General features: G+C 37.6%; 2 protein-coding genes across 2 annotated transcripts; both read left to right on the top strand.

The window, feature by feature from the left end:
* The first annotated feature begins 6,864 nt into the window (after positions 1 to 6,864).
* On the top strand, positions 6,865 to 10,402 carry oxld1 (oxidoreductase-like domain containing 1). Its single transcript, XM_028030313.1, has 2 exons — positions 6,865 to 7,089; positions 8,078 to 10,402. The coding sequence occupies exons 1-2, from the start codon at positions 7,039 to 7,041 to the stop codon at positions 8,477 to 8,479; spliced, it is 453 nt and encodes a 150-aa protein (XP_027886114.1). The 5' UTR covers positions 6,865 to 7,038; the 3' UTR covers positions 8,480 to 10,402.
* Positions 10,403 to 13,199: 2,797 nt separating this feature from the next.
* pde6gb (phosphodiesterase 6G, cGMP-specific, rod, gamma, paralog b) lies at positions 13,200 to 16,210 on the top strand. Its single transcript, XM_028029118.1, has 4 exons — positions 13,200 to 13,295; positions 14,559 to 14,776; positions 14,874 to 14,914; positions 15,003 to 16,210. The coding sequence occupies exons 2-4, from the start codon at positions 14,631 to 14,633 to the stop codon at positions 15,077 to 15,079; spliced, it is 264 nt and encodes an 87-aa protein (XP_027884919.1). The 5' UTR covers positions 13,200 to 13,295; positions 14,559 to 14,630; the 3' UTR covers positions 15,080 to 16,210.
* The last annotated feature ends 1,220 nt before the right edge of the window (positions 16,211 to 17,430 follow it).

Here is a 17,430-nt window from a genome sequence, read left to right as displayed (position 1 = left end):
AACAACAGGTCCAAATTTGGTTTTTACAGCATGAGCAAAGAAGTAAGACATGTAGATTGACATGTGGCATACTGTCACATTACATAAACAAGCCTCGATGATTTAAGTGAAAAGTGACTATGTACTGTGTAATTGTGTAGTTGAAGGAAAATGAACTTAAGTCTTTGTTTTGTTGCAGATGTATTCAAGATTTCTTACTCATTTACTCGTAAACAAAATCAAGTGCAACAAAGTGCCTTCACTTATTGTGCATACAAAATCTATTTGTAGTTTAACCTCTGGATGAGTACAGCTGTTCTTTGGAGGCATTTTGAGAACAAACAACACCATGAGACCAAAGAACACAGCAAAAATGTCAATGAAATAAGCTAAACTTTGGATTTCTAATGCTATAAAATGTGAAAAGGCTCAATAAACTACAAATATATTTTTTCAAGGTACAGAACATATTTCTAAAGTTTATCTAACTCTTTTCACAAGTTTCGGTATTCCAGTCATTTTTGTGGTGCTGCATAGTAATGTGGCTGTTGAATGTAAATACGAGTTTTAATAGTTGAGTAAATGTTTGTTTTCACTGTGTTCCTTTAGACTGTGCTCTTTTTTTTTGTTTCATTTTATTTATCTCGGCACCGACTGATGAACTCAGCCCAGTAAAGTTGGCAGCACCTATGTGGCGCAGAAGTCAAAATAACCCAAAGAGGAGCCGAAAAACCACCACAGCATCCAACACCGCAGGCTTTTCTCCAGATAAACAATTTTACAGCCCTCGGCTGCATGAAGGCTTAAGTCAAAGCTGTTATTTGTGAGCATATTGTTCATTGACACCTTTACATGCTGGTGCCTCTAATAAAAAATTTAAAAAAACATAAAAGTGTCTCTGGCCAATGAATGTAGGCCTCTGATTGGTCACCCTGGCTGAAGCCCCTCAAAACACACAATGCATTCTGCTGGCTGCAGTTTCTCCACTGTCACAGGCCTTCACTTGACCTCATGAGCAAACTGGAGAATGATTTACCAGCAGAGTAAACATACGGGGAAGTCACTAACACTGAGGTTTCAGGGTCATTTTGAATGGCCACATTGATGCAAAACGTGGTGCATTCATTAAAGTACATTTGGTCACTGAAACATAACAAAGGAAAAACTTGAGCATCATGATGCATCTTCCAAACACAAATGAATTGGTCCTTTGCAGAAACAAAAACCTATTTCCTGTTTCTTCTTTATGCATAAAATCCTGGTATTTACCCACCAGCAGGAAATGCAAATGTATCCCTCTAGTCATTGGTGGATTTGTTTAGCTATGACAGGTACTAGTTCTACCTAGTAGAACTTGGTAATCCTAACCGTAGGTAGAACTAGTACCAGTTATGATCTTTGCCTGATTAACCAAAGAGATTACAAACCAGAAGAGAAGAGGAAAGTCACCAGGAAGCAGATCCTCACATTCTGGACTTTAGTGTTGAATGCACTCCTTCATGAGAATCCAGATAAATGTTCCTGTTGCACTTCCTGGAAGCTCCTGTTGTTCCCTTCAAAACATCTCTTCATTGCTCCCGTTTAATTGGATGTTTCCTATGTGACTCTGCTTTGTTTGTTGTTACCAACTCGTCCTTTGGGGGGGAAAGCTTTAGTTGTACTGTGAGAGGCATTACAGAATTTGATGAGTCGGTTCAAACAGTTGGGTGTGAGGTTATACAAAATGATGGGATGCTTTGGGTTTCGGTGGAATACCTTCTTTAGTGTTTTAGTTCCAGTTCAGGATCCACAACTGTTTGGCAATGAATGCCTCAAACATGCTTCTTTCTTCTGAGGCATCATGCAAAAACTCAAACGAAATCAACTGATAGGGAAAACAATTGTAAACTTTTATAAAGGTTTCTCAAACTGCAGTGATTCCTGAGCCGTATTGTTGTATTTTCTCAATATCCTTCTCATTTTTATATTCCTACACATTAAAACAGCTTGCCATACACTCTGAATTTTCTGCAGTTTCTCTCAAACACAAACATTTTTCTCCTGATTGTTATAAGTCACCATCCAACCTGTTTCACCCATTAATAAAAGCTTTCTGGCTGCATACAGTGCAGTCTTTGTGCACTTAGGACAAAGCTGGTGCTGTTATTCTGTCAGGAAGACTTTGAAGGATACCTGAGGACTAAAACATGTCTGAAAGTTTTTAATTGCAGCCTGAGCTACACAAACTGAGGCAGATTATGCTTTAGATTCATTTCACTGTTGCATTTGAGATTCAAGACTTTTTTGCTTTAAACAGCTGCAGGAAGAATAGCATCCAACGATGTGTCCAAAATGCAACCAGAATGTTTTTTTTACATTTACATGTGACTGTACAATGACTGATTAAAATTGTTAAATGTTCAGAATGCAACTGATATGTAGATACATCATTTTTTACAATCTCCTTAGGCATTATAATTTCATACATGAGAAGTTGTTTCTCAAAGCTAAGTAAAATGCATTTTCATTTACATGAAAAATGTTTCTGTTGTGTAAATTTTATTTTTCTTTTGTGTGTGTGTATGCTGTGTGAGATTTGTTTGAATGTCCTAGAACACTCCTCTGTTTGCACAGATACTCTCTGATGTCTGATTGTTTCTCCACTGTGTCGGTTGGCTCTGAGGTATGAAGCTTTGTGTGAGCTCCTGTCTGCCGGTCCACTGGATGGAATCACAGGGGAGATAACACAGTTTGTCACCATGGACACAAACACTGAGGTCTGTGGGGAAGTCAGCTCACAGCACAAACACACACTCACCCCTACATGTTTCGCTGACTGACTCAAACAGTTGATGGGGCTGGCATCATTAACAGAAATACCACATCAGAGGAGGGTTGGCTTTCAGTTTCTTTACTGATCAAACCAGTTTAATAGAGACTCTTTCAGACCCAGTTTGCTTTAACTTCAGTCAATGATTTAAAAGGGTCTCTAATTTTTCAGCGGTTTCTACTTTTTTACATAACCTTTAAAGAGCTTCACTTTCCTGTATCAGAACTGGAACCATCATGTGGTCTGCAGCTTCCTCGGCAATTTTTTTCAACGCAACAAAGCAGACATTTACATACACTGTGTAAAAAGACACATAGCCACTTGCCCATCCCTGTCTGAGTTTAGTTAGGATTAAAGCTTTTATTTCCCTTTTCCAATCATTGGGATTAGCTTTTTTTTCTTTGTCCATACAACAGGAATGTTTAAGTGTTTTTTAAACAATTTCCAATAGTTAATATTTTCTTATTATTTGGTAGAATTGGATATTAAACTGTATGACTTTGGTCAAATGTTTGGTCAAATTTGCAACAGATTGCTGGAATTTTAGCCCATTTTTCCCGGCAGAACTGGTTAGACTAAGCCAGTTTTCAAGGGAGTTTTGGTTGTACACACCACTTTATTTGGCTTTGATGAGGGTTTTGTGATGGTCACGCCCGAAATATTGACTTTTTTCTCTTAATGCTACTTTATAAATAATTTGGTGGCATCCTATGGCCTTTTAAGACTAATTTCAGCTCAAACTTTTGCTTTTGTTCCGGGGTTGATACAAATATTTCACACCAATATGACACAGAACATTTGGACAAAACTGCTGCTAATTTCAGCCCATTTTCTACGTAGCCACAAAAAATTACCACAACAGAATCCAATTTTTTATTAGTCACTGTAGAGGTTCCTCCATCTTTTCCCTAGATGGAGGAACTCCATCCTCCACTTATGTCCTCCAGAGAGAGAAGTTGGAAAAGATGACCTCATTGGCTCAGGAACATATGCGTGTCTCCCAACAGAAGCAAAAAACCTGGTATGATCAAATTGCTCATGAGAGAAGTTTTGAACCAGGTCAAAAGGTATTGGTACTGCTACCTACTGATGACAGCAAGTTTTTGGCTCAGTGGCAAGGTCCATATAAGGTTGTTCAAAAACTGGCACCCACCACCGACAAGATTTGTACTCCAGATCAGAGACGCGGTACAAGAGTTCTTCACATTAACCTGCTAAAGGAGTGGGTATCAAGGCCTGAGGGGAAGCAAGATGTATTTTTCTTCAGAAGTGTATCAGATGAGGAGGTGGAAGAACAATACTTGCCTCTACCATCAGATTCTGCTTTTGACCTGAGTCATCTCTCCCCAGAGCAGCAGTTGCACTCTGGGGAGTGAGAGCCCTTTGTGACATCAATGTTTCATGATAATCCTGGTCGTACTGATTATATTAAACATGATATTCGTCTGAAAGAAGATGCAGTTGTGAAACGAAGGAGCTACAGGATCCCTGAGCGTCTCCTTGGCCCTCTAAAAGAGGAGATTGAATTAATGCTTTCTCTGGGCATCATTGAGACTTCTTAAAGTGACTGGTGTAATCCTATTGTCCTTGTACCAAAAAAGGATGGCACCATGAGGTTCTGCATAGACTTCCGCTATTTGAAGTCTGTTTCCAAGTTTGACTCATATCCAATTCCCTGTATCGATGACTTGATTTGCTGTCTTCGAAGAGCAAAATATCTTACCACCATTGATCTCTCTAAAGGTTATTGGCAGGTTCCCCTTACCACCAGGTCTCGTGAGCTGACAGCTTTCTGGACACCTTGGGGCCTCCATCAGTTCACTGTCATGCCTTTTGGGCTTCATGGAGCACCTGCAACCTTCCAGAGACTTATGGATAAGGTACTGGATGGTTTTTCAAATTTTGCATCTGCTTGTTTAGATGATACTGTCATCTACAGTAACAGCTGGGAGGACCATCTGCAACATCTTAAGGCTGTTTTTGAGTCTCTTCATGCTGCAGGTCTGACTGTTAATGCAGCTAAATGCACCCTTGCCAAGAAGGAAGTTCAATATCTTGGACATATTATTGGCAATGGAGTCATCAAACCTCAGACCCAGAAGGTTCAAGCAATTCAGTCATGTCCTCTGCCGTAGACCAGGACACAGCTAAAATCCTTCTTTAGGATGTCAGGTTGGTACCATAAGTTCATTCCTAACTTTTCTGCCAGAGCTGCTGTGCTTACAGATATGACCAGTCCCAAGAGACCCAATCAGCTTCAGTGGTCGGAGGAAGCAGAGAGAGCGTTTAAGGACATCCGAGGTGCCTTGAGTGGACCTCCAACATTACACTGCCCTGACTTTGACCAGCCATTTATTTTGCAAACTGATGCATCTGGGCGTGGGCTGGATGCAGTGCTGCTTCAAGGGCCTCCAGGGGGACGTCATCCTATTGCTTTTATAAGCAGAAAGCTCTACCCAAGAGAAACTCGATACTTCACCATAGAAAAGGAGTGCCTAGCTGTGAAGTGGGCCTTAGATTCACTGAAATATTACCTATTGGGAACACAGTTCATCCTAGAAATGGATCACAAGGCTCTGAAATGACTTGAAAGAATGAAAGACTCAAACCTGTCATGCTGGCCCATGGAGTTTCCAGAAGAGGGGAAGTGTGTGGAGGTTCCTCCATCTTTTCCCCAGTGTTAGTATTTATTTAAATGTTTTCACACAATATATTTATAATTCCACTCTTTTTGTGGTGCTTATTACATTAGGTTGTTTGCTATTATGGGTGCACACATTTAGTAAACACCTTTTGTTTATTTGAATCATTAACTACTTTGTTTTGCTGAGTTTGAAGGACTGGCTGGGGGAGAGGACTGCTTGAAAGGCAAACCAGGAAGTGGAACAAACCATTAGGCTGCTGGAAGCAGGGGACTTGGTGTTAAAGAATCTGCATCTCTCTCCCCTAATAACATAACTGCTAAAACATTTTTGGTGTTAGGTTGTTTTGTTTTTACAGTTGTTTTGTAGTCAAAATGTGTTGGTTTGAATTACTTATTTATGTTTATGCATTGTTTGTCTTTGTCTCATCTCCCATCCCTCCTCGTTTGTGTATAAATTTCCCTGTGTGTTCATTGTGTGAGGTCAGTTTTGGTTTGTTATCCTGAGTTAGGTATGCCTTAGTTGATTTCTTTTGAGCTCATTTTGCTATATTTTTTTTAGATTTGATGCTGGAAGTCTTCTGTGAAGAATTTTTTAAAAATAAAGTATTTTTTTATATATGCCTTTGTCCTTTTGCCTTACTGGTCGGACCGTAACAGTCGCATACTGAATGTTTTTATTTATATTATTTTTCATACATTTTGAAAGTTTCATCAAGAAAAGCAGTCTTTAATGGAATCTTTGTTCATAAAGCTGTGTGTTCTGTTCAAACAAGGCAAAAAAAAAGAAAAGCAGCAGAGGATGAATGATGACCAACCTAAATGGAAAATCTCTTTCATGTTGTGTTTGTTTAAGTAGAAGTAGAGACAATAATTACAAGAATAAAATGTACAATGCATCTAAAGACCACTGCATATATGGGACAGCGAGTCATAAAAAATTTGTTTGTCTCGACCTTGGTGATGCTGTTCTGATCAGACATATTCAGCTCCCTCCAATTAGTGCCACCTGCTACGTACTTCATGGCAATGAGAGAATATGAAGCTTATATTTATTATGATCCCTGTCCAAAAACTGATTACATTTTCTGGTGATGTACTGTAGATCACTTATTCATACTTATAAAACGGATTGATATGGATCTGTTTATATATAAAGCTTATTAATATATGATTTACATAATACGCTTAGTCAGAGAAATCCAAAAGATACATTTAAGTAGCTGATTTATATATTTTTGTGTCGCTATTTGATCTTTACATGAGCAGAAATTGAGATGTAGAGATGATGCCATCTTGCGGCCACACAAGAGAAGTGGCGTTTATCGTGTTCAGCCCGCCTATCGACTGATTCAAGTTGCCCATTGGTTAAAAAGAATGAAGGAGTAGCAATTGGTTGGTTATATAATTTTCTATGGACCAATCAAAGCTTGTGTTTACAAGTGTTTGTGAAAGGTGAAAGTTGAAAATAGGAGTGACGCCACAGTTCTTTCTAAGGTTAAAAATACTGAATTTATTTAATCAGAGAAGCGAGATGATTGATAAAAACGGTGGAAAGAAGGAAATGAAAGGAAAAGACACATAACCGGGAGACCCACAGACCGGGAAGATGTTCTGTTTCGGGGTTAAATCCGGGAGGTCGTCGGTGTCTTTACACAAGGTTGGATGCTAAGCTAACACCTGCTTTATTTCTGTTATACTAGAATCAATTTAGTGATGTTTGGCATACGTGTATACTTTTATTCCCTGTATGATAAAGACGAGAGGTGGCCTTTAGGTTTTTTTCTACCAGAATGTTCCTAACTAACAGACAAATTATTCGTAAATATATAGTTATTTTAACTTTTAACAGTAATAAACAGGGAAGGTTTTTTTTTTCTACTACATTATGCCATAAAAGGAAGCCACAATTTGTAAATAATTCAAATATATGTATTAATCTAGACTAACATTAGCAGTTTGTACACAGAAATATAAGGTAAGATCAGTCCAAACATATAGAGAGATTAAAATGTAATTACATAAATTCAATGTATATCCTATTTATACTTAGCTAATTAGTTAACTAATAAAGGTTGACTTGCAGTTGATAAAGCCCAAAATTCAGTTTCTCAGAAAACTTGAAAGCCAGTAAAAATGCAGCCAGTAAAATAATAGTGGATTCTTGCACTTCATGTTGAGAAAGCAGATATTTATGTTTAGCACTAATTGTACTCTGCAGACTCATTAAAATGGGTATTTCAGTGAAGTTTAAATGTGCTGACATGGTGTAGACCCCTAATCTAACACAATCTCTTTATTAATATGGAATAAAGAATGGAAACATCTTCTTTTCACCTTATTAGAGCTTTAAACGATATATATATTTATATATTTATTTATTTATTTTTCCCCTTGGCCAAATAAGCCAAGTAGTGCTGTGAGAAAATCACAGTTGTCTATCTTGCCTTTAAATTTAGTTGAGATGAGAAGCAGAGCATATTTCTATAGAGACATTTTACAGGGTTTTAATCTCTGAAAAGTCAAACTTGGTTCATTTTATCAGTAATCAACTAATAAACTGCTGCTGTTTTGGGAATTTTGTTACTGTTCCTCATATTTGAAATGAAAAACCTGATGAATAATTAAAGCAATCTTGTGTTTTCCAGATCTTTTTTGTATCCTTGTTACACATGAAAGCTCATCGCGTCAGTCTCTGTCCTCTACATTTATGGAGACATTGTCTCCATAGTGGGATCATTCGCTCTTTGCCAGCCGGACCAGAATCCTCTCCTCCTTCTGCAGTGACGGACCTGGCTGACAGCGCCTCCTTAGATCAGAGCCAAGACTCCTCTTCTACTTGGTCTCCTGAGCAAGGACCCCCACCTGCTCCCACCCATTGCTGCATGAGCGGTTGCCATAACTGCGTTTGGATTGAACATGCGGAGCAGCTCCTGGCGTATTATCATGATGGAGGAGATAGAGCGCTCGCTGCCATAGAGGAAAATGTTCTTGATGAGAATCTCAAGGCATATCTTAAGATGGAGATCAAACTGCTGAAAAAGACGTGATGCTTTCCATGGACTCCCACTCATGGACTCATGTGGTCAGATTTTTATTCAGTTTATGGGCTTTATGTAGACTCACAAGAAAATGTCGAAGCGTCCTTTGACGATGATGCATTGTGTCTCTTTAAGTAGTGTAAAGTTTTGACTGTGGAAAGTATCTGTTTTCTTTTCTCCAGTCAGTGTCATATTCCTGTAGCTTTAATTCACAAATGCACATTTTTTGAAAATCATCTGTGTGTTGTAATTTAGTTACGTTCTATTTTAATAAGTTTCTCAGAGATTTTTTTTCATTAAAGTTTGTTCTATTTATTTTAACTTAAGGGTTCCTACTTTTTTTCCCTTCTGGGCACAGAGAAATAGTCCAAATAGCCAAACAAACCTATCAGTTATGACTAAAAACAAGTAACTATCTGGACAGTTCAAACAGTAAAAAGGCTGAAGGAATGAGCTGCGGTTGTCTCGAAGTGTCGATTCAAATTCAGTTTTAGATTTCGCGACTTATACCACAAAACTTCCTCCAAAAATTACTTGTGCAAGTGAACAGGTAGGGTTTGTCCACATGAGCTATGTGTGTCAAGAAATATGTCATGATGGTGTTTGAGATAATGGCTGAGAAAATGGCACACATTCTAACCTCAAAACAGGAAATGTCACTGCATTTTCATGGTCAGTCATAGCTTTACTTGGTAGAAGTGGTTGCGAAACACAGTGGGAGGAGTTTTCATCTCAAAGCTGCTTCCCCACTATTTCCTATCTTGCCATATATGCTGATTTAACACATTAAACAACGTATTAAATGCATCTAAACATGAGATCCACTTAGATATTGTGGAAGTCCTCTCTTTGAAGTACATGTGCTACTTTTGATGCACAGGAATAGTGTGTAAATTGGGATCAGTGGTGTGGAATTTGCTGTCTTATGTAACGTCTTGACACAACAGAAGCCACTGTCTTGTTTGCCATTTTTTCATGACTAGAAACTATATATCAATGCATTGAGTCCCTAAGTGGTCGCCGAATTATTAGTTAAGATGAGCAAAATGTTTTCATGACAGTGGGAATAACAGAGTAATTTTTGGATTGTATTTCTGTGGTATTTTCACAAGTTTGAAAATGTACCAGGAACTTGAGGCTTATGAACATTTAGCTGGTCATCTTCTCATAACTGAAGTCTCATCTATAGTCATTCTCATGTCAGCAAGCTTTATTCAATGGATAAGTTAGAATTTTGAAAGTAGCGTTTTGTGGGAAGCTTATGACTATTGAGTAATGTTGCTTTATCAGGGCAGATCTTTGTAAATTTTTGTCTCAGTTCTTTTGTCTCAAATATATTTGACCCACAAATATCTCTGAAACTAACCTGTTTACCCAAAAAGTAGCTAAATTAAAAAATTAATTTATGGCAAGATATTGATTGGCCAGCAGGCTTATGATAAGGCTGCTAGAAAATCTGAACTTTGTCTTCATGGAGCCAAAACCTGAAAAATGTTGAAGCAGTGTGTGTCTCATATTTATGGGATAACTCAACAAAAAGGCTAAGAAAGTTAAAAAATTTATGGCCAGCAAAACTTGGTTCAGTTTTTAAATATGAGCAAATAAGAATAAGAGAACCGCCAACTTTTAAAACTATAGCATTGTTCATAAAACATACAAATTAATTAAAACGTGATGTCCTGCCTTATAATTTTAGTAGTGCATCCATACAGCTCTTCTGATAGGTCACAAAACATTCAAACCTATCAGTGACCGCTAGAGGGAGTAATAAAACCCAGTGTGAAAGTTTTCCTGACTACTGAAATATTTTCTGGATTTTTGTGAATAATTTTACTATTATACAGATTTTTTTTCCCCATAAAGTCTGTTTCTCTGCTGTTTGTTGTAAAATACAGCTTCTAGCACATTTAACTAATAAAACCGAAAAACCTTTTCTGTGTCACTGACTTGCACTTCAAATATTTATCTTCCTAGTGTTGATGTTCTCCTGGTGTTAATAGGATTTAGAGGACTGATGCCAGTATTGACGTCTGTCAGTCACTTAGCTGGCGAGCGCTGCAACCGGCCTGCCGTCCCTCACATCTAGATCGCCAAGGTAACGGTGACCCTGATCTCATGCTCTGAGTCAGCACTAGCGTAGTAACACAATACAGTTGTACGGTGTTAATAATACAGTGATCAGTGCTGCAGCTCCTGCCTTGCACAGTGATGCCCTGATCTGGGTTATGCATCGGATTTTACTGATCATACCCAGTAGTCTGAACTAGATGACTCTGTCAGTGTCGGATAAAGTCGAGCCAGATTATCACTGATGCCAAGGCTCCAGTTTCACTTTGCGTCATGGCAGTGTGTATTAATTAGGTGGCATACATCTGTGTAGATGTGCTTACAAATAATTGAAATCCTCATTCGTTTGGTTGTTGTCAACTTCAACGTTGGCAACAAAATAACTAAACGCTTAGCAGATAAAAACAAATATGTCTGGAGTTGTGTTCTATAATTTTGGTCATCCAGCAATTCAACAACAGAGATATGGGAAGAGTTCAAGGTGTTCAAATGCAGAAAGTATTTGTTTAATGAAACATACCAAGCCAAGATCAGGGCCCTGCTGGTATGTCAGTAACTTAAAAAGCCAAGAGTACTTACTGGTACATTATTTGCTTTTTGCAGATGAATTGGTTGTATTGATACCATAAAACCGCAACCTTCTGTCCAAAGTGTGATATAGTCTTCTGGTTTTGTTAGAAATTTGAGATGAGAATATTTTGTTTCTGTCCTGGTGGAATAAAGGGTTTCCCACATTATAGCAGTGTAAAAAATAAACTATTTATCAGAATGCTGTACATTTTCATATTTAATATAACTGTTTTGTTTACACAATTCATTCACCTCTGCAAAACAAAGAAGAGTAAAACATATTTTCCCTTCTGACTATCCTGCTAAGGGATTAGAGCAGGCCTCAAGTCAGCTGCACAGACTGCCTGGAGGCAAGGAAAAAAATTCACAGCAAAACAAAAGAAACATTCATTCATCCATCCATTGTCTACTTGCTTGTCCTTGCAGTATTACAAGGGCGTTGGTGCCTATCCCCAGCAGTCATTGGGTGAGAGGCAGTACACCCTGGACAGATCACCAGTTCATTGCAGAGCACCACAGACACACACATCTAAGGACAATTTGGAAAGACCAATAACCTGACCGTGATGTTTTTGGATTGTGGGAGAAAGCCAGAGTAACAAAGTAACAATACTGCAAAAATAAAATGGATCATGGGTGTTTCCATAGCTACTTTTCTAACATTTGTATTTTACTGAAAGTCAGAAATCAGATTTGGTAAAGACCTCACAATTTTCTATTCCATGTTTCATTGACTTGTCTTCAGTGAGTAATCTAACTACTATTAACAGTGCAAGAAGACAACATATTTTTCAGCTTTTGATTAATTCAACCACTAAACAATCATGTCCACAAACTTTCAGCAAAGTTAATGTTTGCCGTTGTTGTACTAGGACTAAACTGTTTATTATTGTTACTTTCGCTTATATGAGTGGTAGCCAATTTCTGGGTCAGGGTTTGTGGAAACTCCAACTTTAAGAAGCTTCCTGTTAGATAGTTGGATAACAAATCTGGAAATTCTCTCATAACAACACAAATACAGCACAATAACTTCTTCTAACTGCTAGCTTAGCTGCACTGCTAACATTAGCTTGGACATGAATGAAAACAAGTAAAGATTCAGCTATTTTTGTGTTTTAACTTTTGTCGACTGTTATTACTGATACAATTGAAAACATTTTAAAGAATGTTATTTGTAAAAATATCTTTTAATTTATTTATTGTCTGTTGCTGTAGTCAAACTACTGTTGAGTGAATAGCATGTTATGTTTGCACTATAGACCATCCAAAAAAGTCAACTCATAAATAAAATGTGAAAGCTGCAACATTTTTTTTTCTTTTAATAATGGATAACAAAGTACTATCTGTCTCCAATTTGCGACCTCTCTGTCTGTTAAGTATTTCTTAGGGTAGGAGATGAAATTTTTTCCTAAATGAGCTACTGGTTTTAAATATAAACTTTCTATATAAACACAGCAGATGTTTGAGAATTGCATTGCAAACAGCCATTGAAGATTCTAACGGCATTAGGAATCCTCCTGTGACATTGATAATCTGCATGAACATAATCTGGCCTGTGTTATCTTGTCTTGCATCCTCATTGTCTTCAGTCAGTAGTTTAATTACCTTCCTAGCATTGACATGAAATTTCTAAAGACCTTTGGAGACATTTCTGGAACTTAAAGTTTTATAAAATTTCCTAACAGCGTCTGAAAGTGGGAGAAAGCCATAAAAAAAGCATGTCATGGCTTAAAACCACTAAATTATGTTATAGAAATGTTAATATAATCCAGAGACTACAAGGTTTCAACATATTTGGTGTTCTTGATTGTAGATGAGCCCCTTTTAGGCAGTTTATATTGAAAATGGGCACAACAGTACTCTTCAGTAACAAGAGGTAGAAAGTCATTACAGATTTAATGTACAAAGTAACATGAAAATTCACAAAAAGCAATCAAAACTGCACTAAGATAAAAATGTATTTGAACCCTGAAAAATTCAGTTTGCCTCAAGCCCAAGCAATTGATATGTTGTCATAAGAGTTTGGAGGCGGCGCCTTCATAATCGCCTGCTGGAGTCGGGTTATAAGAGGCCTTGAGGTCCAAACTACCCCTCACAGCGAGCCTAGCATAGAAGTCCACTCATCTGCTAGACTGAGCAGTGCTGCACCCACATCCACTCGTTTGGCTGTGCTTCAATCAATCAGGTGGTGAGTACATTGGAAGTCAGGTGGATTTATTATTTATTTGTGCATAGAAAACTTGGGATGATCTGCGGATGAATGGAAGTCACATTTATCTCTTATTTGCAGATAATTTATTAAATTATCAGACTTTAAGAAAACATCATCTGATTTTACCAGCTGATATAATAAATTTAACTGTACTTTTATTCTGTCAAAATTAGGTTTGAATTGGAATGTACCTCATTTAATTTTAAACCGTCTTTGTCTTTGAATTTCAATCGATTTGAATATAAATTGAACTTGCTTTTATTTTAAAGTGTCTTGGATTGTCCTTTCTTCTGAACTGGTGTTACACAAATGCAATAAGTCAAACAAACTAAGTTAATAAATCTAATAAACTGGACATTTTATTAGAATATTTATAGACAGAAGGTAACGTGAAAATGTTAATGTTTTCTCCAGATGAAAAAAAATTATGTATTGTAAATATACAAATATTGATATACCTGTTTTTTGTTGCTTTTTTAAGAAAAGGAAACTCAAATTATTAATATTTTATTGAATTTTTTGAAATCAGTCTGTGGTCCAAATATACTTTGCTTATACTGCATGCTGATTTCATGAACTTGTAGCTTTGTTTTCTTAATGCATATTGCAAACTGAATGTTCCATTTACAGCTCAGCAAAAACATAAAAACATATTTTATTTTCAAAATGTATTTATTTATTCAGGGTATTTTTACAAAAACAATATACAACACCTTGTATTACCTAAAATTGTCCCAAAGCACGTTTGTAAAATCATGAAAAGGTTTCTCTTTTAGGATATAAACTTTACTATTATGGACTGAGATTCAAATTCTGCACCTTTTTATTGAAATCCATCCGCAACAACATTAAGAGTAAAGATCCACATCGGTCAGTCATTGTAACGGGCACAGATTGTTCGATTAGACCCTCAGTGCACAGCTCAGCAATTCCTGCCAGTCGTCCTTGTTTTAACAGGATTACATGAGTGCAACCAGCTTGAAATGGAGAGGGTTAGAACATCTTATCTTGAGCCAGGGATTAGAGAAAATTGGGTCGTCTTTGGTGGACAGGCTGCAGCGTGGACCCCCAATGACTTTCAGTTACAGGAAAGCGTCAGATCCATAAGAGGATTAGAGCTGATAATGTCAGACAGAGGTGACAGTAAATCTTACATCAAATCAAACTGGACTTGGAGGCAGGAAAGAAGACCGAGGTGACACTTTTTGTCAAATCGTAACATGAGTTTTACTTCCACAGATTTCATCACAACAGCTTCACTTCTGAGAAACCCAAAGACTTACCTGCGCACGTCCTTTCGGAGTGCTCAAAATGAATCTTGAGCCACCCAAAGCTGAAATCAAATCAGCCACCCGTGTAACTGGAGGCCCTGCCACTCCTCGCAAGGGCCCGCCCAAGTTCAAGCAGCGGCAGACCCGACAGTTCAAGAGTAAGCCTCCAAAGAAAGGAGTTCAAGGGTACGTCTCGACTAAAGCTTTTTCTCCTTCAGGTCTTACAAAAAAATGAAAATAAATGAATGCATGTCTTGATGTATAATCTGTAGTGTTCTTTCAGATTTGGAGATGACATTCCTGGCATGGAGGGCTTGGGCACAGGTGAGTTTGCAGTAAGACTTAAAATGCAGAACATTTCAGCGATTGAGAAGGTAGCTAAGCACCTTCATATTTCCACCTCTATCCCCAGATATCACCGTCATCTGCCCCTGGGAGGCCTTCAACCACCTGGAGCTGCATGAGCTGGCCCAGTACGGCATCATCTGAGCCTTCCCATTATGGGCCGAGTGTTTCCAACCACCTGCCTCAGGCCCCATCCCAAACCTCTAAATGGAACTGTTCTAAACGAAAAACCAAAATAACGAACTGTAACAAACATAAAAATCGGAAAAAGAGAAAAACGTGACCAAAAAAAAAGTATGTTCTCTGACTCTGGACTCTCCAACTCTTACACAACATCTGCTTGTTTAGGATCTGTTTGATTTTTTTTTACAACTTCACTCAGTAGATCTGCTCTGTTACTCCTTCATCAACAAAACAAAGAACATCTTTGCCTACTATCTGTTCTTTTGCTTTCTCTTCTCTCTCTTCTCTTCTGTCCTGAACATGGATAAAAACAAGAAACATACGCAAGCAAGGCAGCCTCACAGTGAGTTTAAGTGACAGACCCGTGAAACAGGTGGGCTCCCGTTTCACGTGCCTCGGTGCCTCGTTCTCCATCTTAAGAGGGTTCTTCCATCGATGCCGAACACATAAAATCCTGAACCTGAATTCTGTAGAGAGCAGACACCAGCTTGCCATTGCTAAACGTAAGAACAATAATCAGAGCCCCACGATGCAAAATAAAACTACGCTTTATACTGCACATATCAAGACTATGACATCAGCTCAAAAACTGGCGTGTTATCACAACTTATCACTGTACCTCTACTGCCGTGTTTTCTTGTGAGGCCAGTATCACCTTTCTACCTTGTAAATTTCCCTTGTATGATGTTGATCTATGTCATTTCAAGTGTATTTCTCCTACTTCCACATGACACTGTTGTGTCCTGTGAGTTTATATTTGGTGTTGTGAAGCTCATCATTGTAGCTCTCGTTTGTTTTTCTTACCTAGAGTAGGACATTTTTCATTTGTAAACTGTGTCCTTCATCTGCCGTCCATCACTCTGCCTATGATTCATCTCCAAATCCTCTTTGTCGTCCTCACACCACTGACATCTACAGTTATTATTTCACTGCAGAGGAGAAGACGATTATAAATGAAAGAGTGAAGGAAGGCAGAGGGATCAGTGGAATAAATACTAACAACAAAAGTCTGTTGAGATGTGTAATGGAGCTTTGTTCTCTCTACAGGACGATGGAACAAAAAAAAATAAAGAAAAAAAGAGTAAAATAAAATTGAATCTGTTTCTTCATATAAAGCTCTTAGATTATTAGGAAAAACTGAAAAATGTAATCTATCTTGGGGGAAAGGTAACATTTTATAAAGCCTTAAAATGTTATTTGAGCAAAAGTGACAGGAGATACGGAGAGGACATTACATGTGGAAAGAAAAGAGTCAAAGGCCATGTAAATGCAAATAAAACAACAAACGTGCAGTGAGGATTGCTGTAAATTTGTGTTTTATACAAGTATGTAAGCTAATTTATAAACTGATATAGACAAATGTTAAAAAAACATAAAAGAGAAATGGGTGCTCTGATTGTTGCTTAATTGGACAGGGGCTCTAAAACAAAATTGTTGAATCTGCTTGTAGGAGAAACTAACTTAAGGGAAAGTCGGGCCTACGCGGAAGTTAAAAGAAAAGTGTTCAAGAAAACAGAAGTAAAATGGATCCTGTTTCTGAACAGTTTTTTTTACACTGTCTGGCTACACTAAATTAGCAACACATTCACCAAACCTTTTGAAGTTACTTCCTGAACCTCTTCAAGGTTTTGTTTCTTGTCTGTTTCATTTTTCAGGAATTCCTCAGACGAATGACCAAAATTATGCACATGTATCTGTGTTAAGTATAAAAATGAAAAGGTTTTTAATTATTTGATTTTATCTATTTGAACAATTGACAGTTCTAATAGTTCAAATTGGCAAATGAGGTACCTTTCATTTTGGCCATGCCAAACTTAACAAAAAATTTTACAAACCTCAGTAAACTGGTCTAACTACCTGACTTCTGAATACCACATTAATTAAGATGCCCAGATGCGACACATTATGAAACTTCAGAGCTATTCAACCCTTTCTTATATATGTGCTTGAAATAAAGAGCATACCGGTGAGTGAGTTCAGTTTAAGGGCAGATAAGAAGACTGCACTATAAAAAGACAATAAAGATAAGATGAGCAGGTGTGTACAGGCAGGAATTGCCTGAATCGAAAGATCGAAAGAATGAAGATTAAAGCCAACACCACATGAAGATGGCTAACAAACAAAAAGATGAGAAACTTACACACACACACACACACCCTCCTCCACCCCCACATACACACACAGACATATATAGCCTATATATATATATATTTATGTGCTATATATGGAGAGACTTTTTTGTGATCATCAGAGTGAAGTGCATGACACCGTTGTATGTTCTTGTGTTGCACAAATTAAGATAAAATCATGTA

The sequence above is a fragment of the Xiphophorus couchianus genome, chromosome 10 (genome assembly GCF_001444195.1).
Source record: "Xiphophorus couchianus chromosome 10, X_couchianus-1.0, whole genome shotgun sequence".
NCBI classification, from domain to species: Eukaryota; Metazoa; Chordata; class Actinopteri; order Cyprinodontiformes; family Poeciliidae; genus Xiphophorus; species Xiphophorus couchianus.
The sequence above is the reverse complement of the archived record's forward strand: the minus strand, read 5'-3'. Positions and strand labels throughout refer to the sequence as shown.